At 44.6% G+C, this 14,604-nt stretch overlaps 1 protein-coding gene across 2 annotated transcripts; it reads right to left on the bottom strand.

Moving 5' to 3' along the window:
- Window positions 1-3,923: 3,923 nt before the first annotated feature.
- Window positions 3,924-14,400, bottom strand: GRP (gastrin releasing peptide). 2 transcript variants are annotated; one of them, XM_081097605.1, is made up of 3 exons: window positions 13,977-14,400; window positions 8,638-8,868; window positions 3,924-4,262 (listed from the first exon to the last, which is right to left on the bottom strand). In XM_081097605.1, the coding sequence occupies exons 1-2, from the start codon at window positions 14,344-14,346 to the stop codon at window positions 8,654-8,656; spliced, it is 585 nt and encodes a 194-aa protein (XP_080953731.1). In that variant the 5' UTR covers window positions 14,347-14,400; the 3' UTR covers window positions 3,924-4,262; window positions 8,638-8,653. The 2 variants fall into 2 exon arrangements, with proteins under 2 accessions (XP_080953731.1, XP_080953732.1); XM_081097606.1 differs by having other exon boundaries at window positions 8,619-8,868; window positions 13,977-14,234.
- Between the last annotated feature and the right edge of the window lie 204 nt (window positions 14,401-14,604).

Genomic DNA, 14,604 nt, shown 5'->3' with positions numbered 1-14,604 from the left:
GAGGCATCTTGGGAAGTTGTTGGGCACAATTTGAAGCTCTCTATATCCTTTTCACTTCTGTTTATTTCAGCAGTAGAGTCAGAGGAACAATTATGTTGTTACAGTAACAGCCACTTGTCTTGAAAGACTAAGAAAGGAGTAATGGATGAAAGAGGCCCAGACCAGAGAGAGGAGCAGCCTGCCAAAGGAAGTCACAGCATCAGTGCTTCGAGCAAGAGAAACAGATAACTGCTTGCTCTTAAGGACTCATGGTCTTAAAACTATCAAAAGGACTTTACACGAGCATCTGAGAATGGATAAAACCCCATATGTTCACACTTAATAGCAGTGACTAATTTTTGAAATTGCTATATTGGGTGAGGTCACAAGAAATGACTTTCATGCTGGTTGCAGTCACAGTTGGATGTCCATCCCAAATCAATTTCACGCTCCTGCCTTACTCAGGGAGCCTTGATTTTGTTTAGGTTTCTGTCCTTCCTCCCACATGACTCATTGGTAAATCCTAATTGGTGAGGTCAGCGGTCTCGTTCCCTTTCGTTAGTGATAGGTTTGGGGCAAGCCTGTGACTCAGCTGCTCATTGAGGTGTGAGGGATTTAGAGGTTTCTGGGAAAGGACTCCGAGCTATTAATAAGGCAAAGCCTAAAAAGTGATGACCTCTTTGATTTGTTGCATGTTGTCTCGTCTGGATGTGACACCTGGAGCTTCGGCAGCCCTCTTGCGGCCATGAGGGAAATCAGCCTAAGGACACACCTGAACCATGGTGGCAGAGCGGCAAGATGGAAACCCATCGTGCTTGAAGAAATAGTGGAGTCACCGAATTAAATTGAACGAAACGAACCTGAATCCCACCTCCCTCAGGATTTCTTGTATATGAGAGAGTAGGTATTTTAAATCTTTCACACCAATTTTACTAACAGCTAAAGGTACAGGGCAGTGGTCGGCAAACTCATTAGTCAACGGAGCCAAATATCAGCAGTACAACGATTGAAATTTCTTTTGGGAGCCAAATTTTTTAAACTTAAACTATATAGGTAGGTACATTGTTATTAACTTAATTAGGGTACTCCTAAGGCTTAGGAAGAGCCACACTCAAGGGGCCAAAGAGCCGCATGTGGCTCGCGAGCAGCAGTTTGCCGACCACAGGTATAGGGAGAACTAAACTTCAACAAAGGAAAACAACCCACTTCAAAAATGGGCAAATGACTTCAAAAAACATTTTTCCTAAAAGATATACAAATGGCCAATAAGCTAAGCACAGAAAAACATGGAGCCTCAGGAGGGGATGCTAGGAGTATTTCCAGTGCACGCAATGGCCTCCATCCTGCTCTGGGAATGGCAATCGTTCATCGTTGTGGGTTGCCCCGGTAGCGCTATTTCATTGTCTATAAAGCAGCCGGTGGCTGAGAAGATGAATAATGTCAACCCCATGTTTTACTTCCATTACTCCCTGCACATTAGAGCTGGGTAAAAATGCTCTGGAAAGATCAAATAGCCCCAGTAGGACCTGAAAGGTGGGCATTGTGGGGCTGGCAATTATACCGTGCTGCTTGAAATGCCTGCTTGGCGTGTCACTGAGCCTCTGATCGTAAGCAAAAGCTGCCAGATTACCCTGTAGCACTTAACAACAACAACAAAAAAAGACTGTGCTTTTAAAAGAACAGATTTGAAGGTGATATTGCTTCCTTCCCTTTTGGATTCTCCCTCCTTACTATTCTGCTTTGCTGCAAGGATTTCTAAGTATTGTTACCTCTTAAAAGCAATTTTCTGCTCTTGCTGTGTGCACACACCTGGCCCTGCTTTCCCAGAATCCCCAGCTGGGTATTAACTGTTCTCTAGAATAGCAATGGGCAGAAATCAATGAGGAAATTCTTTTGAGGGGCAAAAGGGAAAGAGACACCTGTTATTTGTGGCTGACCAATTTTTTTTAACAACATCTCTTCTTTTTTGCTAGGGTCCCATAATTTTAGTCTGATCCTAGCAAGGTAGAATCTTAAAAACTACATTTCCCAGCTTTCCTCACAGCTAGATACAGGCATGTGGCCCAGGTTCCACGAATCAGATATAGACATTGAAGGCTGATTTGGAAGTGAGCCAAGGCTTTGGGGGTATAATACTATGGGCAGAGATTATGACAGAGGCCTTGAAAGTCAGTGCCAGTTCAGGCAGTTGTGCGGAATGCGTTAGGGGGAGCAATGTATGCAATTGCCATCTCATTAACCCAACCAGAGGTCTGGCTTTGAGCACTGAACCTGCAAGTTGAGCCTTGAGAACGTTTCCCTGGTCTTCCCTGACTACTATCTTCTCATAAAGTCCTTTTCCTATTTAACCCAAGGTGATAGATTCTGTTATCTGCAGCTAAAAATGGCCTGACCCAGCAGGCACACACAGATATGTGACAAGACCTCACTTGCAAACAGGGGTTCAAGAAAGCTCTTCAACTAAGAGATCCTAATCATGACCTGGGCTTAGTACAGAGGAGCTCTGCAAGGTCGGAAGGTTTGGGTGAGCTACTCTGGTCTCTCAGTCAGAACTCATAAAGAAAAAATGATTTCAGCTAAAACATAGGATCACATCTACTCTCAGGAGACAACCAAACAAGTGGCCGTCTAGATGGGGCTGTTCTAGGGCATTGCCTTCCTCTCCCCACCGGAAGTGTCAACCATGCATGTCCTTTGGAGGGAGAATCCTTCTGACAGGGCTTACCTCTCCATCATTACCCACATGGCAGACATTAGTTAACACCGCTCAGGACTGAGTTCTTGGGAAAGAGACCCAGGTGAGTCCCAGAAGTGAAAGGTGGTAAGATGCTGAAGCACATTTCACGTATTTCCCCAGGTCTGACTCTGTTGAGAATCAGCATGGTTTTAAAAGAAATTAAAAAGAACACATTACATCTTATGTGGTTCTTTGACAATCAAAACAGAGCAAGATAAATATCTTTACTGTTTCTAATGCGATTTCCCTAAATGAAAGAAATCTGAGCATATGGCAAGAAGCTCAAAAATCTGTTAACATCATGAGAATGTCATGATAAAAGTGGGACTGGTGAGCATTAAGAGCTGCCAGTCCATGTTCTCTGAAAATGAAAGGGAATCTCCTTAATTCATTTTCTCCAAGACCAAAAATGAAATTTTGAAGAAATGGTGCTACTTAAATATACTGAAAGGGGGGGTTTAAAATGAGGTAGTGTAGAAATCATTAAGTTAGCTTTGCTCTCCTCCATGAGCCCAGGATGCAAAAAAAAATCTAGTGACTTTGGATGTTTGAATCCCAGTTCCATCTATGATGTGACCTTGAACAAGTCACTTGATCTCTCTAACCCTCTGTTCCCTTATCTATTGGATGACAATGTTTATTCTCGGCTTATCAAACTGCTATAAGGAGAATATCGATAACCTTGGCAAAGTATCTGGTCATGGTTAGGGCTGAAGAAATGGTAACCATTAAGTGGTGAATCGGGCCAGCCTCGCCTTCAGCTTAGTCCACCTGATGGTGATAACAGAGGATGAGCTTCTAGCAGTAGCCTCTAGCGCAGTGGTTCTCAGCCTTGGCTGCACATTAGAATCACCTGGGAATCTTTTAAAATCCTGATTTTCGGGCCTCATCCTCTGGAAATTCTGTTTCTTTGTTACTAATGTTGTGGCCCCACCCCATAACAAAGAAACAGAATTTCCGGAGGATGAGGCCCAGAAATCAGGATTTTAAAAAGATTCCCAGGTGATTCTAATGTGCAGCCAAGGCTGAGAACCACTGCTCTAGAAAGTCTGTAAGTCACTGCAAGGATTCAGTAAGTGGCCACCAGAAGGGAGAACTCAAAATTCAGCCTTCATCAATGAGCACACAAGTTCATTATCAGGTTTTTTATTAATCTCTGCCACACTGTCCTCTCATTAGGAATTGAAATAAAACTACCTGCCCTTTGGACGGTGTGTTTAAGCTTTTATTGTGAATGGTAACAGGTCAGAGACTGGAAGGTAATTGACACAGAGGCTAAATTCCAAGAGCATTACTTGGAAGACTCTTTATGGACAATAATTTCACAGAAGACAAATTCAAATCAGAAGATGCTGCTTGAAAACCATGGATTTAGTCAAGGTTGAAAGATACAAGAATAGTTAAGTATTTTGCACAAAGGAAATCTGGTGGATGAGCCAGTAGAATTGATGCCTGTGGAATGCATTCTCAAGGGTTCTGTTTTGCTTCTTTGAGAGAGGCCGTCATTGTCGGTTCAGCTGGGGGTTCCTTCCTCCACATTGAGAACCTGGAGCAGAGAGATCAGCACCATAAAAAAACATTAGAAAGAGTTAAGCAAATGTAGTTAGTTATACTTGACGTAACTCCATTCCCAACAAACCATCAGCATCACATGGGACTAGTTAGCAAGGCAAACTCCTAGGACCTAGGTCACCTTGACAGACTGAATTGGAACCAGTGGGGGTGAGGCCCAGCAATCTGTGCTTTCACGAGTCTCAGGTGTTCTGAGTGAGCATGTTAATGCTCCAAAACCATAGCTGTCCCGAGAGAGAAACAAACTTCCTCTCTTTTGGGAGCCACTATATTTTTGGGGTCTTTTTGTTATATCAGCTTAACTTGCACTCTAATATATTTTGACTAATGTTAACAATTAAATGTATTATCTCCAGGAATTGTGACTAAATAGCAGCTGGTTAGGGGGACTATTAGGGAATGTGGAACCTTAATTCTTACTTGGCTTCTTTTGGCAATACCTCCTTACATGAATCAATTTGTGAATTACACAATTATATATCATAAACCCATGAATATACGTGGTAGCAGTGTGAGCAACTTGGGAAGACAAGGCTATATGGGTTTCTGCCAGTTCTCCATTGATTGTGGTTTGCTTGTTGTGGCTTCAGTTCAAATTAACCAAGACTGAAGAAGAATGAAAAGCTATCATTCTATAGCAGCCTTTAGGCACTGAGGCAAGAAAACACTTTTCATCCAGACTAGAGCTTATTATGCTTTTCAAGAGCATAATTCTGGAAATTCAGGTTCTCTGGCATCCAGACCAGCCATTTGTTCCTAATAACAAAACTGATTTTCTCATAATAGAAATTACCTGCTCTATGGCTCAATGCTTGGCCAGGTGCTAATGAGGCCAGGGCCTGGGGTTCAACTCCCACCCAAGCCAGTTAGCTTTGCTCTCCTCCATGAGCCCAGGATGCACTATTAAGGGTTGCCAACCTGCCTGAAGATGCTGCTACCCACCTGGCATTATGAGCCACAGGTCATAAAAGGGGCCAGCTGAGGACATGGGAAATAATCCATAGAAGTCCTCCCATTGGTGGAAAATATTAAATTTGAGTGGTTTGGCTCAGGGAGAGGAAGTAAAGCTACAAGGATAAGAATTGTGTACCCCAGGAAGATCAAGGACCTAGAGGTAGGAGGGGTGTGAGGAGGACAACATTCCTCTGTTCCTTAATGGAAACTGTCAGGGTGGTCAGGGGATTTTTAGTTCTTTTTGGTTGCATGTTGCTTTCCCTATATTTGGAGCTTCCTTTGGAGCAGTTCACATATTAATAAGTAAAACTTTTCTATTCTCTATACTAATTTGATGGGACAATGGGAGCAGTCTCTTAAAAGTGAGGGCAAACGTGCAACATTTCCTTCCTTTCCATACCAGCTTTGGCAACGCATTCCTCAAGTCCCTTTCCTATCCACCAAATAAGAGAGAGAAAAACCATAAGGCTACAAAGAATAATGAACTGGGTCTAAATGACAAGAGGAACCCAAAGACCAACTTCAACCTTTACTGAAACTCAGGACAATCCACAACCACATGCAGGATTAGGGATTAGGCCCTGGAGTTGGCCAACCTAAACACTGTTTTTATGTTACAGAAACCACAGCATCAAAGTTCCATTCATTTTTGTAAGAAGGATATAGTTAAAAGAAAATTAAGTTTAACCTTGAAAATGATTGGCCATAATTTCTGAGCTTGTTTGCCATGATATTGTATCTACCTAGTAGATTCAGTGCACATTTGCACAGATCTTTTCTGAATTAAGTCAATATCCTTGCCATCAAAACCTAAGAAATGCTCAGCATTTCTAACTACAGCTCTGGGAGAATTGGCAATAGGACTTGATGTCTTTTTACCGAAGGGGGAGAGGAGAGCATATGTGGATAGTTATTAATTTTAAGACAAGTCCTTCACCTCTGAGAACTCCTGCTGCTAATTCTGGTAATGCCTAGCTAAGTTACTAAACTTCCTTCTAACATGGAGAGATATATGGATTTCTAATAGAAACAATTCTCTTGGCATGCCCTCTTTGTGAATAAGACAATTATAAGATGTTCTCAATTTTTATGACAGCATACTTTCATTGAGGTGGAATTTCCAAAGCCAAGGGAGCTCTAAGTTGTGTGCTCCATGCACATAAAAAACTGTTGAATTCATTTTTCATATTGTCAGGAAATATATTCAAAAGAATGGTAGCAATGTTTACAATAGCTAATTATTCAACTCGATGTGGACTGAAACAGGATGGGTTTTCTAAACTTGTAACAAGAACAAGGCATAAACAGATATAGTAGAAAAATAAGGCCTGATTATATCAAGTTGACTTTTCAGATCATGTTGAATACTGGTAAATATTGTCCCCTTGAAGCAGTCACTCTCTGTGATGGTCCACTCAACCCACCCCACGCTACTGCCACTCAGAGACCTTATTGGAGCTATTCTTTGGTAACTGCCTTCAAGCTTACAGAATAGTCTTCTGACTATGATGGGAAAGTTTCCATCCTTGAGGAAGGAGTTGAATTTTCATAACAATCCAAAGTTATGCAGAGCCTGGTTTGGGGTGAAAAGCAACTCAAAGTGGATATTGCTGTTTAATTCAAAAGTGAGGCACTACAGATGAATGCCATGACTGTGTGTGTATTTTATGAATGAGCTATGAAGGTAAGTCCATGTCAGTGTTTGTGAAAGTATTTTAGAGGGTTTTGTAGTGGTGATTGGTATTACTCTTCAGACAAAAGAGAAGGCACTGCTGTTGGCCATCCATCCATGGGATGTCCCACAAAATACTTGTCCAAGAAAAAGTCTGTCCAGCCAGAAGCTAAGAAGTCTGTCACTAATTGCTAGAGTCCTTAGAGCCCTCAGAGCCCTGTGACACACACACACACACACACACACACACACACACACACGGGAAGCTGGTATCATACAGGTGTGGGCAAGAGAATCACTCGAGGCTTTATATGGATTAATACTTATTTCTGTATTGGTTGACTTAATCCAGATTTTCTTTCTGAATAAAGGCTTCCAGAGACATTCTTTCTAAGTGCTTAATGCAACAAATGCATTTTTGTTTTGAGTTGAGCCTAAAAAATCTACAGTGGACCAAAGGGCAGTGAAGCACAGAGCTCCTTCCGGAGAATAAACTGAGGGTTGGCAAAGCCATCCCAAGCCTCTGGAGAGGGACCATCAATCAAAGAACTGGCCACCATGACGAAGTGAAGGAGCCAGCTCCCCAAGCTCTGTGACGGAAAGTCAGTATTGTTTCTTATCAAAAAAGGGAGGAGCATGGCGCTACTGCATCCTGCATCCTTCCTACATAGTATCAACATGGACAGTGCCTCAGAAGATGTCTGTCCTGGCAACACACTGTCCAGGCAGACAGCACAGGCTCCTGTCCTGGTTTTACCAGGGAACAGCTGTGTGACCATCTCAGTTTCCTCACGGAGACTCTACAATGGAGAGAAGAATAGAATTTTCCTGAATCTTCCTCCTAAGATTGCTGTGGGTATTAACAGATCAAATGGAGATCAACTGCTTCTCCCAGTACTTAGAGTATAGTGAACACTCAATAAAATTGGCTATTATTAATATTTCTAGTATTCCAATTATTTTTGCCTTTTATCATAAATTTCATGGAAGCTTCTTAACAGTTAATGAGAATCACTTCATTTTCAGCTGCTTCATCTTCTTCCTACACATTTTCTTCTCTCTTTTAACTCATTGACTGTCCTTGTATCTAACCAATGCCAGTTTGGTAGAATTGCTGTTCTCTGTCCTCCATAAAATCATATACAGGGCAAATCAGTTGCCCTTAGGTATGTTCAACAAGTTTTGAAATATTAGGATGAACCCTGAAATCAGTAATCTTGGAACAAAAATGAAGAAGTGTCATTTTGCATAAAAGGTCACAAATAAGAATGCTCTCTTCTAAAAACATCTATGAAGAGGCTCTTTCCCGTGTCCATCAAAAATACACCCTACCTGTAGACCCACAGAGATTTACTCAAAGATGGCCTCACTAGCAAAATATTCTGGTTGGGCCTGGAAGATTAAAAACATTCCATCCATGCACAGTTGCTAGTACACACAATTCCTAGTAAAACCCCTAAACTGGAGTTTTGAAACCACAGCATTTTTATGTGCCAAGAGGAAAAACAATCTATTATGTTGAAAAGAAAAGATGGCGCAGCAGTTGTCTACTAATTTCCTTAGCGTGTATTGGTATTGGCCTAATGCAGTGGCTGTGAAGGTTTGCATTGTAAACAATTTTATTCTCCGCTCAACCTTTCCTCCCAACTCTCCCCAAATACCTCCCCCGCCACCCCCTGCACTTTCCCAGTAGGTTCCTTATACCTTTGAGTCTTGAACCTACATCTGAAAAGTTGCTGCTATCCTCGGAATTGGAATCCGGAGTAGACTGGAGAATACCCAGGGGTGCCCTGAGGAGGTGACTGGTGGCTTCCGGTCCCCTTTCCTTTCATGAGGCCTAGCAGAGTCCTCGCAGCTTCTTCCCACAGGATGTGCTGCCGCAGCTGGTACTTCGGGCTCCCTCCCTCATAAACATATGGGGACTCTCCTGTGCTCTTTTTCCCCATTAGGTGCCCTGTAAAAGACAAAATCAAACACAGAACGCCACAACTTTAACCTGGAGCAATGAATGAATGAGAAATTTAAAAGGACCCCAATTATGTTTGTGCTTCTTCCTCTTAAATGCAGAATAAATAGCATTTTATTATTAGAGTTAGTTCATAGATGATTGGTTTTGCTTTCTATTCAAAATGAGAAGTGAACTGGACAGAATTCAGACCTGCAGCTCTGGAACCCAGGGTATGGTCCCAGCCCCTCTGCTAACGAGCTAGGTGACCTCTGCCAAGTCATCTAGCCTCCCCAGTCTTCAATTCCTCAAATATAAAATGAACAGGTTGGACTAAATGAAATATAGGGAACCTTCCATATCTAAAATTCTACCACCAATTCTGTGTGCGCTGAGTTCCATTCCCAACTGAATGGTGGAATTGAAACATCCTCCCCCGCCGATTTGAAATTGCTACTGCGAAGAAAAGTCTCGATGCTTTTCTTTGTGTGATTTTTAAAAAGGGGCGGGGGTGTTGTTTATCTCTTATCTGTAATACAAATGTACCAAAGGAATTTTTCATTTAAACTTTCTCAGAACTTAGCTGAGATTGAATCTAGGAAGCGTCACCTAGAAATTACAGTTTGTAAAGCATGTAATGAAAAACTGGTTGAAAACAAGCTCTGACCAACACTTCCCAGCCACATAATGCAGGATTTTCTCTGGGATGTCTAACGTGGGCAGCGAATGTCTACCGAAGGCTCTAGGGAAGTACACGTGCCGGGTAAATTAACAAAAGTTGCGGTGCAGAAGGCCAAATCACTAAAACCATGCAAATTCATGAATGCAAGTGGGGACAGCCATGGGGTCAAAGGAGGCAGGGAATTCAAGGTCTGCATTCTGAGCACTTTAGCCCACTGCTTAAATATTCTCACATTATCTTATTTACTTTCTTCATTTGATTTTCCCCATCTCTCTATGATCAGCTTATATAGTATTTTCAAATGTCTAATATTAATAAAACTATCGTGCTTTTGATTTAAAGGTCACAGGTAAGAGCTCTCTGTGGCTCCAATGCTGACTGACATTAGAAGTATTTAAAGCAAACATCATGGGAATAATGTTGGACAGACCTCAGTCATACAAAATAGAAAGAACCTCTTCCAAGCATCTCTCTTCACCAAGAGGAGCCCTCACTATGACGTCATTGTGTATTACAGTGTGCTGTTTATAAGATGTCTAAGTGCAGGTCATTTCATGTGATCTACCCTGTAGTAAGTCTGATGAAAAAGAGACTTGCCAGTGGTCACACAGGTAAGCAAAGATTCTAGGATTAAAATCAGCTCACAAAAGGAGACATATGTACTACTATTTGTATTACTTTAAACAATAAAAAAAAAACAACAGCTCACAGTCCAGACTCTACTATACTATACTGCTTCGAAGTCTTTGAACTTCCTAAGAATATAAGGCAGTGAGAAATCATTCCAGGGTCTGTGATAAGAATGAGGTCTGCAAAAGGCTTTCTAATATGATCTTTAAAATAGGAATCATGTAGCCATATATCATGATTGATTATGTGACTCAGAAAATTAATTCTGTGAGTATTGGGGAGCCTTCAACTGAGGTTTCACTGCTCAGCAGTGAGAGCACTTGTCACGTCACTTAAGACACGTCACACAATTTCAGGCCTCCCTATTGAGGACCCTGTCCCCACTAAAGGAATCCTGAGTGATCGACTCCTCACTTGTCTGCTTGGTCAACCTGGTGCCCAGAGAGCCACTAAATAACCTTGCATTTAGCCAGAACAGTGATTATGTTGCAGAACTTCCCAGGAAGTAGCAAGGCATTTGGCTTTATGTACATGGAGAAAATTGAATCATGATGATGGAAAAGCAGGATTAGAATCTGAGGCTCCCAGTAATGACCTCAGTCCCTCTTGCCTTCCATCACATCCTATCATCCTGTTAGCGTGCTGGAAAGGAGAAAGGCATTATTGCCCATGAGACAGAGGGGGACTGGAGATGTTTCCACAAGTAAGAACTGCATTTTTGTCAGGCCTGAATAATTTTGTGGACTTTTCTAAAAACCATCTGTGATGGATTTCACACATAGGATGTCCCTCAAAAAATGTATACACATGCTTTAAATAATTATAAAGGCAGTGTTTATTACAATACATTTTATTTTTGAAATTCAGCTTTCAGCTGTTAAAGTATATATACATTTTTGGGAGACATCCTGTAGATCCTTGGGACCTTTTCTTGAGTTGTTAATATTTGCATATTTGGAAAGTGGGCAGTGTTCTGACTCCCACTCCCAGATCCACAGACTGGTCATGAAGAAGAGGGTACTGCCCTAACAAGTTTGGCTCAGTGGATAGAGCATCGGCCTGCAGACTGAAGGGTCTCAGGTTCGATTCCGGTCAAGGGCATGTACCTTGGTTGTGGGCACATCCCCAGTAGGGGATGTGCAGGAGGCAGCTGATCAATGTTTTTCTCTCATTGATATTTCTCTCTATCCCTCTCCCTTCCTCTCTGTAAAAATAATCAATAAAATATATATTTTTAAAAAATAAAAATAAATAAAAAAGAAGAGGGTACCATCTATAACATCACAGGGAAACACACATTCACTGGGTTCTATTTCACTGGTGAGCTGGCACCTGTCCACCAAATAATCATCTCTATGGCAACTTGGATGCTATGCCCACTTCCACCTCTTCTCCCGTCATCTTTTGTTATCTGTTCATATCATAATAGTGGAAATCTCAGCATAGCCAAAAGACAGGCACTTGAAAAAAATAAAACCATGGCCAGGGGGAAAAAAGGCCTTTGTCTCACTTAAAAATACCACTAAAATAGCAGGTTTGAAACACAACTTTCTTGAACTCAAACTTAAAGATTACTCAAAATCAGGAAATGACCCATTAAGACAAAGTGCTAAGTACTTCTAGGAGCTAGTGTCTCTGGACAGATACTTAAACTTTATTTCAGTTTCTGGAATAGCATGACAATGTCAAGCCATTGTGTAGCTGAGCACAGGTGTTCAGGCTCCCTCCTCCCTGACAGAGACCACAAGCATTTACTTAGAAGACTGGCAAGCTACATTCAAAACCGAACATTATTCCTGCTTGTGAAAAGCTCACATTCCATCCGAGAGCATGTCTACCCAAAGGCAACTTTTGCTCAACCACAATGTCATTTTAGACCCAAATGTGAGTTTCTCCTTCTCCTTTCTCTTTCCTTTTTCTTCCTCAACTCTGCACAGCCAGCCAAGGGAGAAAAAGGAAAAAGAGTGTGTCTGAGAGCAATAAGAAAATTTAAGGTTGCCACTGGACTGTATGCTTTTGGGTGAGGAATGCCCACACACCACCACAAAGGGTGATTAATGCCAGGCACCCTAACTCCCTGGAGGCAGATATACTCTGAAACTACGGCAATCAGGGTTGGCTTGCACCAGAAATGACATGGTTCTATCTAACTGCTCAGCTAACTCTCTTGTCCTCCTTTTGGCCTGTAAGGGTTACCTAGTAATAAAGCCTTTTTAGGACAAAAAATATGGATGAGCAAAAAGAGGTTGGAAGTCTGGAAGTTTCATTTCACCTTCCCAGGCGACCAGATGGTGGCTGGCCTGGACACTGGCCACTAGCTCTAAGGTCCCAGGAGCCTTTTTAAGCATCAGTCATAGGTTTGGCTTCCTTAACACCCACGTGTCCTTTCTTGGTTGTTTTTGGTTTTGCTTTTCATCTTCGCTAATCCCAGCCTTTCCTCTCCACACCAGACTTCTGGGTTCCCATGCCCCTCAGAGACCACAAATGCTTTCACCCAGGCTGCCGGCTTTGGCCAATGACTCAGCGACAATGCGAACTACTCTGCTGCAACCAGGAGCTTTCCGATTCTCTCACAGAAGCGGCCACAACATGGAAATGCTGAGGAAGTGACAGTTCCAGCCTGACTCCTTTCCATGAAGTCATCCTGTCTTCACACAGAGAACCTGAGAGTTGTCTGATGTATACGAATTAGCAAGTATCTTTCCAACACACCCTCCCCTTCTCTACACAGATAACTAAGGAAATAGAAACAAACATATAAAAACACCACCATCACCATCACCACCACCACCATCACCATCACCTCCACCATAATCACCACCACCATCACATCACCATTACCATTACCATCACCACCATCACCACCACCATCACCATCACCACCAGCACCACCAGCACCACCCCACCACCACCCTTAAATCTCATTAGTGATGACCAGCCCCCGCCCCCCACCCCAGGAAATGTTGGGGTTGCTGTAGTTGGCTTTATGGTTTCTGAGGAAGTTGGGCGCTTTGCATTTGCCAGAGGCTGTTTGACGTTGCGAGATCCCCAGGGTGACATTGGGTGAGCGCAAGGTTTCAGAACTGCTACCTGCCTCCCAGTTACACGTCGCTGGGAGCCCTGGGGCCAGGATGAGCGAACCTCCCAGCCCATGCCTAGAGCAGCAGAAGGAACGGAAAAGGAGCGAGGGGAGGGTGAGGTCGTCTAGGTCCAGAGAGGCGGAGGAAAGCAGGGCTCAGGGTCAGCGTGGAGAGCAGGCGCGATTACCGGAGCGCAGGCTTCTGGATGGAAGGCGGGAGGGCTGGGCAGAGAAAAAACAATCGCCGCAGAGGCAGGAGGACTGAGAAAATTCAGAAGAGCCACAAAGGCGAGATTCAGGCACTGCTCGCTGAACAGGGTTAAGGTCCCCCACCAGCGGCTTTGCGGGGCGCAACGGCGCAGCCTGGGCTCACGCCGGGCTGGACCAGGGGTCCGAGGCGCTCTCGGGAACCCGGCTTCCTAAAGGTGTTCGGGGAGAGACGGTGCCGGGAAAGGGGGTGTTGGGTAGGTGTAGAGGGAAGGGGATCTTCGCGTGGCGTTGGGTGCTTGGAGAGCTGCGCGCTGGCTCGGGTGCCTGGGGAAGAGGGAAGACCCAGGGGCCAGCCCTTGGCTGCCGGCTGGCCAGGACGGGGAAGGATGGGGAGTTTGGGGAGAAAGGTCGGAGCAAACCCAGCCCCCAAAGCCGGGACCCAGAAACGCTGAGAGAGGGGAGACGGCCCCCGGCGCTGACGGGTCCCGCCCGGGGCTCGCGCGCGCCGACACTCACCCACCGCCCAGTGGTTGCCGCGCGGGTACATCTTGGCCAGCGCGGTCTCTCCGGCCGCCCGCACCGGCGCGGCGGGGGCCCGGGGCGCCTGGCAGAGGACCAGCGCCAGCAGGACGAGCGGCAGTTCGCGGCAGCGCATGGTCCCGACGGGCAGCTCCCGGGTGCGCTTCCCAAACCGAGGAGCGACCGCAGGACGTGGACCTCGGGGAGCTCCGCCGTCGTCCGCGCCGCTGCTGCCGCCTTCGCCAAGCCCCGACTTTATATGGGAGCCGGGTCGGGGGGGTCGGGGGCTCCTCCACCGCGGACCCGAGAGCTCTGACGTCTCCCTATAGCGAGCCCGGGCGCCTAGACAACCGTCCGTGAAAACCATCCATCTTCCCGCGGGTAATGAAAAGCATGAGTGTACACCGTCCCTCTCCCTTTTCCCCGTAGTCCCGGCCGCCTTCCCCACGTGGGATTAATTCTTCTCATCCCCGACGCCTGCCTCCAACACAATGCAGAGAACTCCCTCCCCAGCCTTACCTGGATGCCTCCCGCCTTAGCTGCCTTCCGATCCTGCCAGAGGGAGCGGCGGCCCGTGCGGAAGAATGAGCAAACAGGAAATACTGCTTCAGGTTCAACTTTGCTG

This window comes from Myotis nattereri, assembly GCF_964212035.1.
Source record: "Myotis nattereri genome assembly, chromosome: 8".
NCBI lineage: Eukaryota > Metazoa > Chordata > Mammalia > Chiroptera > Vespertilionidae > Myotis > Myotis nattereri.
The sequence above is the reverse complement of the archived record's forward strand: the minus strand, read 5'-3'. Positions and strand labels throughout refer to the sequence as shown.